The sequence below is a fragment of the Camelina sativa genome, chromosome 19 (genome assembly GCF_030686135.1).
Source record: "Camelina sativa cultivar CO46 ecotype springtype chromosome 19, ASM3068613v1".
Lineage (NCBI taxonomy): Eukaryota > Viridiplantae > Streptophyta > Magnoliopsida > Brassicales > Brassicaceae > Camelina > Camelina sativa.
In genome coordinates, this window is record NC_141898.1 from 1216642 (window position 1) to 1231538 (window position 14897).

The 14897-nt window shown below is 37.9% G+C and overlaps 2 protein-coding genes and 1 pseudogene across 10 annotated transcripts; 1 reads left to right on the top strand and 2 right to left on the bottom strand.

Annotated features, from left to right (window-relative positions):
• The first annotated feature begins 931 nt into the window (after positions 1-931).
• Positions 932-2125, top strand: LOC104763953 (uncharacterized). Its single transcript, XM_010487362.2, has 3 exons — positions 932-1437; positions 1526-1611; positions 1701-2125. The coding sequence occupies exons 1-3, from the start codon at positions 978-980 to the stop codon at positions 1995-1997; spliced, it is 843 nt and encodes a 280-aa protein (XP_010485664.1). The 5' UTR covers positions 932-977; the 3' UTR covers positions 1998-2125.
• Positions 2126-2325: 200 nt separating this feature from the next.
• LOC147920043 (uncharacterized) lies at positions 2326-4901 on the bottom strand (annotated as a pseudogene).
• A 351-nt stretch (positions 4902-5252) lies between these two features.
• On the bottom strand, positions 5253-12653 carry LOC104763954 (endoribonuclease Dicer homolog 2). 9 transcript variants are annotated; one of them, XM_087501938.1, is made up of 24 exons: positions 12572-12653; positions 12380-12471; positions 12185-12264; positions 11900-12077; positions 11577-11690; positions 11263-11397; positions 11047-11131; positions 10860-10921; positions 10300-10440; positions 10001-10129; positions 9786-9915; positions 9588-9687; positions 9203-9398; positions 8961-9121; positions 8656-8871; positions 8333-8559; positions 7988-8259; positions 7481-7908; positions 7263-7366; positions 6998-7179; positions 6694-6903; positions 6126-6536; positions 5770-6048; positions 5253-5689 (listed from the first exon to the last, which is right to left on the bottom strand). In XM_087501938.1, the coding sequence occupies exons 3-24, from the start codon at positions 12262-12264 to the stop codon at positions 5342-5344; spliced, it is 4188 nt and encodes a 1395-aa protein (XP_087358064.1). In that variant the 5' UTR covers positions 12380-12471; positions 12572-12653; the 3' UTR covers positions 5253-5341. The 9 variants fall into 9 exon arrangements, with proteins under 9 accessions (XP_087358064.1, XP_087358063.1, XP_010485667.2 ...); XM_087501937.1 differs by having other exon boundaries at positions 12185-12276; positions 12572-12617; XM_010487365.3 differs by lacking the exon at positions 12380-12471 and having other exon boundaries at positions 12185-12276; positions 12473-12653.
• Positions 12654-14897: the final 2244 nt, after the last annotated feature.

Consider the following 14897-nt stretch of genomic DNA (forward strand, 5'->3'; position numbering starts at 1 on the left):
GCTTTCTACGTCTTCTTGAGGCGATAATATTCCGAAGCTCACGATCAACCAATTTGAAGACAACCTGAGGAGAAGCCGAAGGGAGTTATGGAGGACTATATTATATCTTGTTCTTCTTCATGCGGTCTATATGTTGCTATCTCTAGTCTCCTGTCGATTACATCTAAGAATTCTCATCTCCCACCAGAACAGAGGATTTCAGTAGAATAGCTACTTGAGTAGTATCGACTACTTAAGATGCCTTCTACGGACGATGAAACTGTGAAGACCAATGTCCAATCCCAATAGGCCTTTTTGCAAAGCCATGTCGTTTTGGACATTGGTCTTCACAGAAACCGCCGCGTTGTAGTTTTGAACAGAGTTACAGAGAGATTCTTATTTATGACTTATGCCTCAATATCTTGGCGATTTTTTGGGTTGTTTCACTTGAGAAAGGATAAGACTTACGTCAGAAAACATGAACCGGATCGCCAATTCTTACTTGGAAACATTGAAGACTGCAGATACAGAGAACATGATGATGACAAACCAAAAGGAGTGTCTTGTACGTATTACACCACATCCTTTTGGTCTTGCACAAACGTATTGGCTTTCAAAATTTTATGTATAAGCACCAGCTTCTGATGCCTTCACTAGCTCTTTCGTTTCATTACGCAACTCCTCCGGTTCAGAGAATAAGATGAAAAAGTTCGGTTTATTTAACCAGAGGTTATAAGAATTGAGACGCAAATTAACGTGTGTTGCATTAATAAGATCTTCAAATTTAATAAAAAATTCGTTATAACAAACATATGCGTGACTGTGTTTAAAATTTCGGACTAATATATATATTCTCATGGTACGCACGTCCTAGGAACTTCTTTTGTGATTACTTTTTCTTTAATTCTCTTTGCACGTATCACGTATGTGTATATACGGACAATAACAATGATCAAGATCACAAGTATGGTTGTTAGAATCAAAATTCATAGGAGAACATGGCAAGATCGCTCAAGAAATCAGTCAAGTTGAGCCTAAGACATGTCCGGATCCGTTCTTCAACCATCAGGTTTAAACCGGAGTCTAGTTCCATAGAAAGAGATCAGAGAATCGAGTTTCTCGGAGGAGACAAGGGCATCGGAGAAGAGGAAAACGATGAGGGTAGCAGCAGCGAGTATGAAGAGTTTGAAGAAGAGGAAGAAGGAGAAGCAGGGGAAGCAGAGGAACAAGATGATGGGAAGAGTGTTGTGAGGGGTGGCGAAAGTGAAGGCGAAGAGACGGAAGCAGCGGTGGAAACGGCAGAGGCAGAGGCGGAGATCACTGAGGCCGGGAATAGAGTGATGGTGGTGGTGGATAAAGTGATTGCATCAACTGGAGCTCTTGAATGGGCTTTGAAGCATACATTACAATCACAAGACTATCTCTTTCTCTTATATTTCTCCAAACCCTTTAAAAAAGGTCATTTCTCTAATCTAACATCTCAATTAGCAATTTTGGCTTGACTTTTTGAGATTGAAATTCTAATAGGATTTCAATTTGCTATTAGGCAAAAGGAAGAACCGGAAACAGGAAGTAAAGACTGATGAACTCGTCCATACTTTAAAGAAACTCTGCCAAACAAAGCGACCCGGGGTGAGTCCAAATCCTAACAAAAAAGCGTTTGTTGCGTTTCAAAACTGCTAAAATGTGATAGAATTTATCATGTCTATATAATAAAACAGATGGAAGTTGAGATAAGAAGGCTAGAAGGTAAAGAGAAGGAGAAAGGAGAGAAGATAGTGGAAGAAGCTAAAGAACAACAAGTGAGTCTCTTAGTGGTCGGAGAAGAGAAGAAACCACCGGTTTGGAGATTGTTGAAGAGATGGGGATGGAAGAAACGGCGAGGCCAAGCAGGAGTTCTCAAGTATTGCCTAGAGAAGGCTTCATGTATGACCATTGCGGTTAAACCAAAGAACCGTAAGCTTGGTGGTTACTTGATCACAACCAAACGTCACAAGAACTTTTGGCTCTTAGCTTGAATTTATTTTGGCTTTTTTTATCTGTCTTTGCATATTGTTTTGAATTTTTTTGTAGAGATTGATTTTAGTTTAGTTTTGTTATTGTTTGATTAAGACATGCGGCTATTAATGACAATTCTTTGAAATAAGAGCAAGACTGAGAGCCTAATGAGGCAGAAAGAGTATTCAGACACGTGATACTTGATTCCAAGCACACCATTTGAACTAAGATAGAACATAACACAAACTGAACTAGATAAATTTTTAATGATGAAAGAAACAACAAGCACAATTCTAATTAAGCACATGGAGCTAGCTAGATAGAATTGTGTCACACATATAACCCGCCAGTGTTTTATTATCCTAGTCATACAACATCAGATTTCAGGACATGATATGCAACCCACTAAAGGCAAAAAATTACTTGTGCATCACGATGGGCTGTATCCAGGAATTCGAAATCTTACCGTCATGAGGGAGTCTTGAGAAGGTCTGGTCGGCAATGTCGTAGAGAAAAAGCTGATTCCATTCAATGAAGTAGATGGAGTTGGGCTTAAGTCCGGGATACATGCTTGCAGGGACACAGAAAGGCTCGTTCTTTCCTAAGAAGATCCAGAGATCTCTCCTCCCTTGTGGTTGGATCATGCATATACAACATAAACCACCTTGTCCCGGTTTTCACCTCCAGACGATCCAAGCCTCGCGTCTCCCAATGGAAGACGGGTTTCCCCTTACAGGTTAGCAAAGCATAATAGACAATGATGAATACATCGCCAGAGGGTGACTGACTCCACCAAGTATTTGGTCCGAGTGCACCTTCTCAGAAGCTCGAATTCATACTCTCCCATCTTTGGATGCTTTAAGGGTCTGCGTTGACGGAAATAAGTTAGGAAGGGGAAGCTAGGTTCGGGCATATCCCTACCGTCCTTGCGGAAGAATGTATCAGTGGGAGGCGTGAGATAAAAGGTGGAATCTTTATTGGAGTAGAAAACGAATGAGCCCTTGGATCGGGTGGAAATAGACAGCGCGTGGCGCCATCGGAAGTCACCGATTCTAAAGCAGGAGACACTGTTTGCCCAGAACTTGACGGCCACGATACATTATTCGTCAAGGTTGTCAGGGGAAGAGGAGATAGAGACGCTACAAACCTGAGCAGCCGCCCTGGATTTTGAAATGTCAGGAGCATAGATGTAAGGAGTAACAAGCCTCGGGAGGGATATGACTTTGTGAGTGGATCTGGGGGCTGAGGGGTTGAACATGTTGGTGAGATGTACGGTTAGATCATCGTTGGTTCATTCTGATCATCCAGCCACGAGAAGATCCGATGTTGCGTGAAAGGTAGATGCTTTCAGGGATCCTCTGGTCTGCCATCGTCACTCGTTTCTGATTCATTGGGTCGTACAAGTTGATATTGGCTATTTTGTCTCCTCTGGTAGCGCGGGGATGGGCGGGAGAGTCTTTGATACAATCAAATGGGAGTAGCATATATGGAGATGGTGATAAAGATGGTGACGTCGTTTCCGTCATCAACAAGCGAACTCCTCTTCGTATCTGACATCGACAAATCACAAATTCATCAGCACCAAACTGTTTTTGCTCATCTGTTGTGTTTTACTCGCAGAATCGATGTTCAGAATACTTTTCATTGTTCACCACTTGTACTTCACGTTTTATCTTATAGTATCTTAGAATATCACATTGATCCAGAGACCTAGGTCTTGATGCTAAGAGTTAAGACATAACTGAAACCATGTATAGATAGATACAATGATGTATCTTATTATCCTAGTCATACTACAGCTAGCAAATCCAGGAGGAGGACTAACACTTGATGTGAACTTTTTAGCACTGAGATTACTTGTGAAGGATTGGGGGAAGCCAAAAAGGTGTAATCAGATGCTCTTGATGAGGGAGTAGATCAATGTTGTGGGTGGCAATATCATACACAGCAACCTGAGTCTTCTCGTTGAAGTAGATGGAGTTAGGCTTAAGTCCAGGGTACATACTGGCGGGGATACAGAAAGGCTCGTTCTTACCAAAGAAAATGCAGAGATCTCCAATGTCTCCCACGTAAGACACGGTTCCTTTGCTCAAGTCGTGCTTGTACAGCTCAAACCGCTTGGTCTCTACCGCATAAACATCAGATTCCTCCCTGCAGAACAAGATGCCATCCTTCACTGTTTCCATGTGACGCAGGATGGTAAAAATCTCGCCGGAGGGTGTCTCCACCAAGAATCTGCTGTCGTCGCACCTTAGCAGCAGCTTATACTCGGAATCCGACATCTTCCACGGTCGCTCAAAAGGTCCGAGTTGCAGGACATAAGCAACAAGAGGGAAACCGTTAGGTTCCAAGTTTCCGGAGTCATGTCCGAATAAAGTCCACGGCGTGATGTAGAATATCGAAGCTGTGTTGGAGTAAATGAGGGAGGAAGCCTTGAAATCCACGGGAAGAGAGTTAATGTGTGACCATGACCAGGAGGAGTCATCACGTCGTCTACAAAAGGAGATACAGGTTCCCCAAAACTTATTGGCCACAATGCAGTCTTCTTGGTCAGGGGAAGATGAGAGAGATACGTTACGAACAAGCTCAGTCAAAGGCGTGGACTCCGAGGGGTCGAGAGAATAAGGCAAAGGAAGAAGGGGAGGCAGAGAGATGACCTTGCGAGAGGACTTAGGAACTGAGGGATGAAACATGTTGGTAACATGTACGGATAGATCTTCGTTGTTCATTCGGAGCATCCAGCCACGTGAAGATCCGATGTTTCGAGAAAGGTGGATGCTTCCGGGGATCCTCTGCTCCTCTTCCATGGTCACTCGCCTCTTCTTCACCAAATCGTAGAAATTGAAATTCACGGCTCTCTCTGTCTCTGTCTCTGCACTGCCGGCGGCGGCGTGAGAGTCTCCGTCTCCGACAACATCATCCATGTGAAGCAACAGATAGATCAAAGAAGCAACAGATGGATCAAAAACACACAGAGACGACGAGAAGTAGGTCAAAGAAGCCTACCTGCGATATTCCAAAACCAGCTACTTGCCAACATCATTATTGATTATTCCCCCCCCAGAATCCTTCGCACGCACGTCTTTCTCTGGCCGCAATTTAGGTTTCTTTCTCAAATCCTCTGTTTTTTATTCCTTACATATAAAACAGAGCATTTATCAAGTATTGCCTAGAACTGTAATTAAGCTTGGTGGTTACTTGATCACAACCAAACGTCACAAGAATTATTTCTAATCAAGAATAATACAGTACAGGAGTTCTGTGGGAGAATAGAATTAACCAAAAAATAATAATGACGATAATTATTATTAATAGCCAATAGAGAGAGTCAAAGCTCTAATTCAGTTCCACAAGAGAAAGAAATCTAGGAGGCAGGAAGAGACTCTGTAAGTGAATTCAAGACTTGTTTGTAAGCCAATTTCTTGGCCATTTTCTTATCAGAGGCCTCTGCTGTGTGAGCAAAACTCATTTCCTTAGCTTTCACCTCAACCGTGAAATAAGCTTCACCATTTTTGAAACCTTTCGCTTTGCTCAACTCAAACTGCGCTTTCTGGCATAATTCTGTCAACTCTCTCACAGGATGCAACTTGACAGTCTCTGGAGTTATCATACAACCTAAGAGCGGTTTAATGCTCGCAAACACTACACCCTTGTTGTAACCTGAGTCTACAAATATCGCGCCTGCTAAAGATTCTATCACATCTCCAAGAACCTGACAATGGCAAAGACAGTGAGACAAAAAAAAAGAAAAAAAAGGTAGAAGTTAAGGTACTTGTTTTCAAAATGTGTTACCTTAGGGAAAGATACATCGGATTCCCATCCAAAAGTGGATTGCAAAGACGACCGTTCAAACTCACTGACTGTTCTAGAGATGTGCTTGTGGAGATCATGAGACGCATGCAGGATGTGTTTGTCCAGGTTTGCTTTCACTGCCACTTGAGCATAGCATTCATTGTTAACAGAAGCTGATCGCATGTCGGTTAGCAGTCCAGGAGTCATACAAGGATATTTGTCGTAAAGATGTTTTGTTATGAGATAATCCAATACCGAGTCACCGAGGAACTCCAACCGCTGCAGTAGAGTCAAATTAGTATTATTCAAAACGCCAAAAGAAAATAAAGCAAATTAGTATCGAGAAGCCATCGGACCTGATAGCATCTTGGAATTTCAGGAATCATGTATGAACCATGAGTCAATGCTTCAACTAGAAGAGACTTGTCCTCAAATTTGTATTTCAACAACGACTCCATATAATCTACATTCACAAGCTTCTCTGCTTGTATCAGGGACTCTCGCTCGATCTTCGTAGTTGTGAAATCGATCTTTATACCCACCCAATTCATGAACAACAAAGCTGCAAGTTCACCTCCCTCGCTGAGATATGCACCAATTAGTGATTCTACAACATCAGCCACACTCTTTCGTTTCAAATTCCTCCTACTAGTAACGTATATGTTTCTAGACTCAGGTAGGGTATCATTAACAAGAGTATACGCTTCAGACGATTGACCGGGAACCATCCAACATTTAGGTTCAAAACACTCATTGCGGATAAATCCCTGTATTCAAAAAAGATAATTTCACATTTTAACACTAACCACACATGCAATAATTTGATAGTCAACCTGCTGAAAACTAAACATTTCTATAGAGCCTCAATGCACTGGGTACTTCATTCCAGCAGTTCGAGAGTTGTTAAGACTGAAGAATGTTTACCTGAAGTTTCTGCTCACAACCAAGTTTGCAGAGCATAACATTTGAAATCATTCCATCTTTCTTCGTGCTAAGAAGACCCTCATGGTGAGTACGACAGTGTTGGAATAGTTGCTGACAAACAGCATATTTCAGAAAAGAGTCGCCAAGAGTTTCTAGTGATTCAAGGTGAAACTGATCTTGGCACTTTTTTGTCGTTATAGCTTCCAGAACCTGTACTCACAAGTAAACCAAAAGCATTCGATGAAAAAAAAAAAAATGAAAAACCATACAATATGTGTATCAGCTTGGAAGCCCCAAGTTCTACCTTGATTGTTGGAATATTGACTTCCGGGATGCTCTTCTTCAGGTTGTATGCTATAAGCAAAGATTCAATGCGTTGCATAACAGAAGGGATGAAAGTATATGAATAGATAATATCAACTGATATTGGGGACAAAATAATATGACACAGTTCAGGAGGTAGTTCAACAAACTCCCTGTCATGCTCTGCAGTAAAAAGAATATATCACATATGAATCTAACAAGACATGATAAGGAACTCAATCACATCCTGTGGTTAAAGATTATACCTTTCTCCTTTTTCTTCTTGGTCATGTGGAGATAATTATGCAGCGTGAATATGTGTCTTCCATTCAGAAGGGGTTCATCCACAAAATTTAAATTAATCCCATGCCTGCAACAAGATTATAGAATTCAGCATCCAAAAACAGAATAAAAGGAGCAACAAATATATCAATAGTGAGAACATATTGGATTGTATAAACATTCTGTGTATACATATATGTACCGTTTCTCATAGTACTCAATATAAGTCTTATCGCCAGTCTCTCTCTTCGTCAATAACGATTTCGCGTTTAGATTGTTAAGAATGCCATTCGTGCAGTAGACATATCCGTTATGTGGTGTGTAAACCAATGCATTTTGTACGACACAAGTACAAAACAAGCCGTCTTTTGTATGTAGCAATCGAGAAGCACCGTTGGTCGAACAATTTAAGTGTTTTTCCAAAGCTTTATGACAAGTTAGATTCACGGATCTGATCACTGCCCAATCAATAAGAGATGTTTCATGAGAATAAGTGGATGGAACTAGTAGATAATCAAGTGCTACCCCATCTCTGAGATGCAATCCATCCAAAGCCTCCATCAAATTTTCCACACTCTGATCTAAAAGAACTCGGAAAAGAGTTATCTGAAATCTTCTACACACAAGGACCTGAACAGAAGAAAATACAGAGACGGCTCAAATTTGGACTACGAGAAATGATTCCTACGAGTTTGAATGAGATAAATACCTCCTCTTGTGTAAGGTGAAACGCTCCCACATAACTCAATGTCACGGCTATTGTACCCTTATGATCTTCCAACCTGAAGCCTGTGTTCCCAATGTCATCTTCAAGTTCAACTCTAGTGCCCAGCAAAACATCGTTTAGATGAAATTTTCTTGGAGAGTTTGGCGCCATTCTTATTAAGTAGAAGTGGTATGTTGTCTGCGGCTGTGCTGAAAACTGGGAGACTAGCTCTGGGGGGAAGTAACATGGCTGTTCTGTGTTATAGTGGATTTTCTCTGCAAACTCAACCCTCATTAAACGAGAGATTTATTATACATCCCAAATTTACATATGTGCAGAAGATTTTACCGAGTTTTTGTGCGACAGTTTCCGCCACAACCATGTCCGGCACAAGATGATCACTTAAAGCTCCGACTTCGTGCAGTTGAATGCAAGCTTCTAGACAGACAATATGTTTTAACACTTTACTATTCGCTTGAGCTTTAACTTCTTTTACTGGGCAGCTCTTAGGAAGGTAAAGGGTGCAAATCCCCAGATCCTTGTTTATATCGAATCTAGGAGCTGGTTTGAAGTACCTTTTCAAGAAGAGAAACAAAGATCAGAAAGGAATTATAAAGACGCAAAGTTTTAAATAAAGGAAAAATATCTGATGAAGCTGGTATTGGACTAACTCATCTGATGGGAGCCTTGAGCAGTAATGATATATTAAGCTGACACTTGAGCTAAGAGTTACAGTTGCGCCAGTACTTTCGACGCGGAAGAATAGTTCGTCTGAATCATCTGGAAGAGGTGGACAGGGAACAAGAGAATGATGCAAAGACTCCTCACGCATTCTTTTCCCACCAGAAATATATTTCTTTAACCGAGATTGTGTTAACAGATCTCCGCTGCAAGTGGCAATGAGTGAGAAAAATATTAGATTCTGTTAAGCATGGGGCTGTAAACTCTATGAAGACCAGCCATATATGTAACATACCTTTCCACCATCATCAAATAATCTGAATTTTGCATCCTAGCACGCCCACGAGATTGTATGAAACTGCAAATGTTGGATACAGGGTCAAATCTGATAACAAGATTGCAACTTTGAACATCTAGACCCTCCTCTAGAATAGATGTTGCTACAATGATGTTTACCTACAAATAAGAACAGGTTACTCAGAACTAAAGATAACAGTAAGCAGATAATTACAACAGTTCAGAGGAACTCGACCATACCAAGCCTTTCCGGAAATCTTCCACAATTTCATTTTGCTTCTTCCGAGTTTGATTTTGTAGACCAGAGTTAATTCCTGCAACGTACTTGGTTTTCCAGTTATTACAATTTGGAAGAATCTCAGCCAAAAGGGATTCCAGTACAATGGCTGTTATCACCCTATCCACAAATATAATGCACCGTATGTTCTCCAAGGAGCTGTATCAATAAAAATTGAGAGAAACAGAATTGGAAAAATACAAAGGTTTGAAAAAAGCATTGTAGTATACAGTACTCCAATATGAGTTGATTTAAGCAATGTCAAACATTCAAGGTTTTTTCATTTCAGATCGTCATCTCAAACTCCAGTACAATAAGCAGAAACAAAACTGTGCATGCGATCCAAACCTGTAACCAAGAAGAGTCTCAACGAGGCAGACTGTTTTGGATGTTAGGAGACCTACCTCCACATTTCCTTTTATGTTCGAAACAACACTCCAATCACGACCTATTTACACATGAAATGAACCAAAGAGGTGAGAAAAATAAAGAAATGAATGAATCTTCAATCATAACATATTAACATGTCAGGAAACAAAAAACTACCATGAGGTATGTCAGCCAAAAACGCCTGTGAAGCATCAGAACAGAATTTTTTAACCAAGGTCAGGCTAAACATGTTTAGTTCGCCCCACAAGAAAAAGTCATTCTGACTGGCTGACAATGACTGAGCAGCCTGTTGTAAAAATCACAAATATTACCATACTCCTTACTTTCTTATGTAATCTAAAACCTTAAAGCAGCACCACGAAAAAATATACCTTCTGCGCCAGCAAAATTCCGAGATCATCCAAACAATATGTTAGAGTTGACTCGATCTTCGACAGTCTCTTCTTTATAGAATCAACAGTATGGGATTTGAGATCCAAGGTTGCAAGGGATAAGCAATGCTGAAAATAAGTCTACCATCAGTTAACAATTTCATAATTAAGTATGATAGAAGAATGACCATAAATATGAGCTACATTCTAAAAGACTAAAAAAAGATTCATTCTATGATTTTGTGATTCAAAACCCAAAAAAAATTTATCATACAAACTTTAATCCTTAGTTCACGTACCTTCATTGTTAGTTTTTTTAGCTTCTCTACCAAGCTTGCTCGTTTGTTATTTGATATTTCGATGTGCTGGTAGAACTTGAACCTTGGTGTAGAAAAGGGGACAAACCCAGCCAGCACAGCCTCATTCTCACAGGTATAGACCTTTATTAATCAAACAAATTTATTACTATGATGGAGTAAGCAAGATAAAACCAGCCTATAATATTATTTCCTTTTCAAAATGAAAATATGGTTCAGTTTTATAATATTGAGACAGGGCAGCACTTGAGAATCAACACTCTTGCTGCAGTTTAAAATGGCAACTACGAAATATGATGCTTCTGCATCAGATACCAATGATGTATGTTCACTGTAGGATCGAAAAATAAACGGACAACAAATATTTGCAATGACTCTGTAGTCAGTATACCAAACAAAAATATCAATCTTAAGTAAGAGTTTCTAATTCTAACGGCACCTTTGATAGGTTAGAAGAAAAAAAGAATTCATTATCTGTAACTCAAAAGCATATATAACAGGAGAGACAATACCAAAATTTCAAGATAAAGAAAAGAAGCAACCTTTGAATTCATTAGAGTTTCGAGTTCATGAATCTTCTTCCAGTAGCTATCCAGATTTTCACCTTAGTTGAGAGGAAAGAAAAAAAGACAAAGAAGAAAACCAAAACCAAACTTGAAAAGACAAATAGAAAACGCAAAAATATAATGTATAAATCCAATCAAGAAAGAATGTTAAATGCATATATACCCTTTGTTTTCACAAGGGATGCAGTCATCCCAAATATCCGTGGAAGATCAGAAGTTCCAGAATTCAACTCCTTGTGATAAAACTCCTGCATAAAAAAGGAGCCATTTTGTCAAAAGGAGCAAAGTTACATTGCAAAACTAGAAATTTCCTATGTTTCAATGAGATTTCATTCAGGTCTGAGTTCTCCAGCTAGGAGTATTTTTTTTTCGTGCTCACCCTCATGATACAAGCATAGGGGTGCTTTCCCCGAGCATGATGACACTCATCAACTATTAGAACCTTGATCATGCTGAAGTTCAGAAAACTATGCCTCAAAGCACCGAGCAAAATGGCAGGGGTCATCACCAGAACCTGCACTTGTGAAACCAAGGGAGAAAAAAATAGAAAGAGTGAACACTTGAAACTCCAAACGGTTTGAAAATGTGGGCCTACATGGATGTGCAACCAGAGCAAACATGAAACCTAAGTAGTGCCTTTCAGCAGAAAAAAACTAAATGAGAATATGAGTGGTCAAAATAAGGAAAGGAGACCTCATATTTGTCGACTTGTTGTTTCCAAGTTGAAGAATCCCAAAAGTCAACCCCCATGTCTCCCCAATACATACCCACTTGTAGATCAGTATGCATCTTCAGTGCTTCTGCTTGCTGCGTATAACACACAAGCACAAAGTCAAAAAAATTTGTACATTATTCTTTTATATCTATCTCAGTCTCACACCAATAATGGAGAAAGTGACAGTAATGTTTCTAAATTTGGAAAAAAGCAGCAATCTTTAATACATAAATTGTAGAACAAAAGGACAAGTACTAATGCATATCACATTCTATGTGTACACTATAGGAGTTAAAGAAACCTGAGTGACAAGAACAACTTGAGGAACCAAGAAGACAGAGAAAGAGGGTGAAGGCTTGCGAAAAAGGTAGGCATAGTTACGAAGAAGCATAATGGCAATAAGGGTCTTGCCAGAACCAGTCTCCAAGAAGACAATAGTGTTCTGATTGATAGCTTTATCAAGAGCCTCAACCTGATAACTGGGTAATATAAAAAAAACATCAAATATTAGATAAAGCCAGATCAATGGCTTCTCTGAGGATAGCAAAAACAGAGAGTTGAATACATAAGGAAAAAAAGAAAAAACCTTCTTGCAAATTGGAGAGGAGAGGCAGAGACGACTTGATCAACGGTCTCAGTTTCCATCACATCAGCATCCATTGTCATCTGTAACATAGACTGAGACTGATAAAATGTAGACAGAATTTGCAAAATAAAACCTAATTTAGAAACAAATATCACTAGTTGAGTACGAAGGAGCAATAACGCAAAAGAAGAAAACCTCGAATGGGATAAATAAAGCAGCGATTTTTCTGCCAAAAAAAAAAAAAAAAAGTAGTCTTCAGGTACAGACAGTGGCGGAGAGGAAGCTTACTGAAGAAGAAGAAGAAAAGGTATTACGGAGACGAATGAATTGATCAAAGCGATTGCGACTTAAATATAAATTTTGATTAATTAAAAAAAAAAACTTAACTCCACTGAATGATGTTTCCGAAAATTAAAAACTTGAAAATTGTTTCAGAAAGAAGAATTTAATTTTAAGTATTTATTTGGGTGTTTGACTGTTACGGCGACATATGATTTTGATGTGAGTTCACAGTAACACACCACGCTTTTGCTGACGTCATTCCTTATTTTATTCTAGTGAGTATTTTTTACCGGCGGATAGAGAGCTAAACCGCTTTTTTACTTTTGGTCCAGCTGTTAAAAATAATAAAAAAAAAAAAAAAGCAAAAGGATACAGAATAATTATTTGTAAAAAGTAGATATGTTTTTTTTTTTTTTCGTGGAAATCCTTTATCCCAATAGTTGGCTTACAGTTTATTAATGTTTCTACATCAGGAGATCTGGAGTTCGAGCCCCAGATATTACGATTTATTAATTGTATAAATTAATGGAGATAAATTTACAGACGATTTCCAGCGATGCGCAATTATCACCGTTCGCCGTGATTCTACATACACATGAAGGTGAACATAGAGAAGGATGTGACCATCAAGAACATGAAGCACAAGAGAGCAAGAGTGTTTGTAGTGAATCTAATAGGGTCAGAAGAAATTGCCCATGATAGAATCATATGTAATTGTTTCCATAATTTGCTATCAATAATAAATTCAGATGATAAAAAAAATATATGTTTTTTTTTTACAGAATTGGTGGTTAAGGAATATTACTTTGCTAAAGACATCTCTAATTTAGTCCAATGGTAGTTGTTGGTTGAGCCACTTATAATGGAATCTGATTCTCAAATTCGGTTTTTCCCAATTGTACTCTATAATAATGTCTCAACTCTATCAAACAACACATTACAAATATGCAACAAAATCCCTAAAGAGAAAGAGTAAGTGACGCGACATAAATATAGTTGTTAGTGTAGTATTATCAATAAAGTTCTCTAGTCTAGTTGTTCATTAGCTTGTTGTTGTCTTCATTGGTGATGGACCCAACTTCCCTAGCAAAAGCTTTCAAATTGGTGTAAAAAATCTTTTTTTTTTTCAATAAAAGAAATCAGCTCAAACAAGCCAATTTGTAGGAAAGTTATTTACAAATCAAATAGGATGCGGATTTGAAATCTTTGTTTAGAAGACATATTTCACTAAATATATTTAGAGATGTAATAGATTATTAGATTGATAAGTACGAAACTTATTGATCGATCCTTTCAAATACTTTTTGCTCGTAGATAATTCAACACATAATATAATATGGACAACCTAAGAGAATATTATGGAAAATATATCTTCTAAACAAATATGTCTTCTTATTAACTGCTTTGAAAAAAGAATCAAACTTGTTCAAACATAGTCCGAAATTATCATAATTATTGACAGAATTGCTCAACCACTTAGAGATAGCCCCCACTTTCTTCAAGATGTGGAGGCTAAACACGTGATTGATGAAAAGTGTCAGTTAACACTCTATTTGCTTACACATACAATAGAACCTCTTTAAATTAATACTCGCTCTAAATTAATAAATTTTTCCAACCTCGAATTGGACCGATGTAAAAAATGATACAATTCGATAAAATAATAAGATAATATTTTTTTTTAAATCATATGTAAAAATATGGTCTCATCAATATCATAAATTAATAATGATATAAACGAGATATATATATATATATATATATATATATATATATATTTCTCTAAGGCAATTTAGTGAAATATGGCTATATTGTTTATTTCTATTCTTAAATTTGCATTATTGTTGGAGTTCATCTATAATCTTTCTTATTGCATCAAAAACATTTGGTGTTGTTTTCTCAAATTTCATCCAAAAATTATGGAGCGTCCTATATTTCATCATGAGAGATATTAACAACAATTTATTTTAAACTCTGAACTTCTAAACATTTATCGTTTTCATCTCGATAATCTAGTAAACTATTGTCATCAATCATATTACTATAGCCAAAATTATAAATTAAAAAAAATAATTCTATAAAAATGTGAATTATGACAAAGTATCTTATTTTTAATAGAAAATATTCAAAAACTATGAAAATGAAAAAGTATATTTATAAATTAATTAATTTATTTTATTAATTTAATTAAAATTTTTATAAATTAATAAATATCTTGGTTCCGACTTTATTAATTTATAGAGGTTTTATTGTATTCCACAAGTGCATTGTATTATTTAACCGCCTCTTTGTTTGTTTCAGGTGTGGGCTGGTGTGATTTCAAAGGGCTTTGAAAATGTATATGATTTCAAGATTGGTTCCAGGTAATGCATATTGTTTTTCAACGTTTAGTGTTGTTTTTTCTTTCCCACAACTTACTGCTCTATTTTGT

What these genes read in the sequence shown, in the direction of transcription:
- LOC104763954 (XM_010487365.3), bottom strand. Translation starts at nt 12,273, where the DNA reads ATGTTACAGATGACAATGGATGCTGATGTGATGGAAACTGAGACCGTT. An exon ending in CCTCTCCAATTTGCAAGAAG is followed by an intron (nt 12,078 to 12,184) that starts GTTTTTTCTTTT and finishes TATATTACCCAG; the next exon opens with TTATCAGGTTGAGGCTCTTG. An exon ending in GAATTTTGCTGGCGCAGAAG is followed by an intron (nt 9,916 to 10,000) that starts GTATATTTTTTC and finishes TTTTTACAACAG; the next exon opens with GCTGCTCAGTCATTGTCAGC.
- LOC104763953 (XM_010487362.2), top strand. Translation starts at nt 978, where the DNA reads ATGGCAAGATCGCTCAAGAAATCAGTCAAGTTGAGCCTAAGACATGTC. An exon ending in CTCCAAACCCTTTAAAAAAG is followed by an intron (nt 1,438 to 1,525) that starts GTCATTTCTCTA and finishes ATTTGCTATTAG; the next exon opens with GCAAAAGGAAGAACCGGAAA. An exon ending in GCCAAACAAAGCGACCCGGG is followed by an intron (nt 1,612 to 1,700) that starts GTGAGTCCAAAT and finishes ATAATAAAACAG; the next exon opens with ATGGAAGTTGAGATAAGAAG.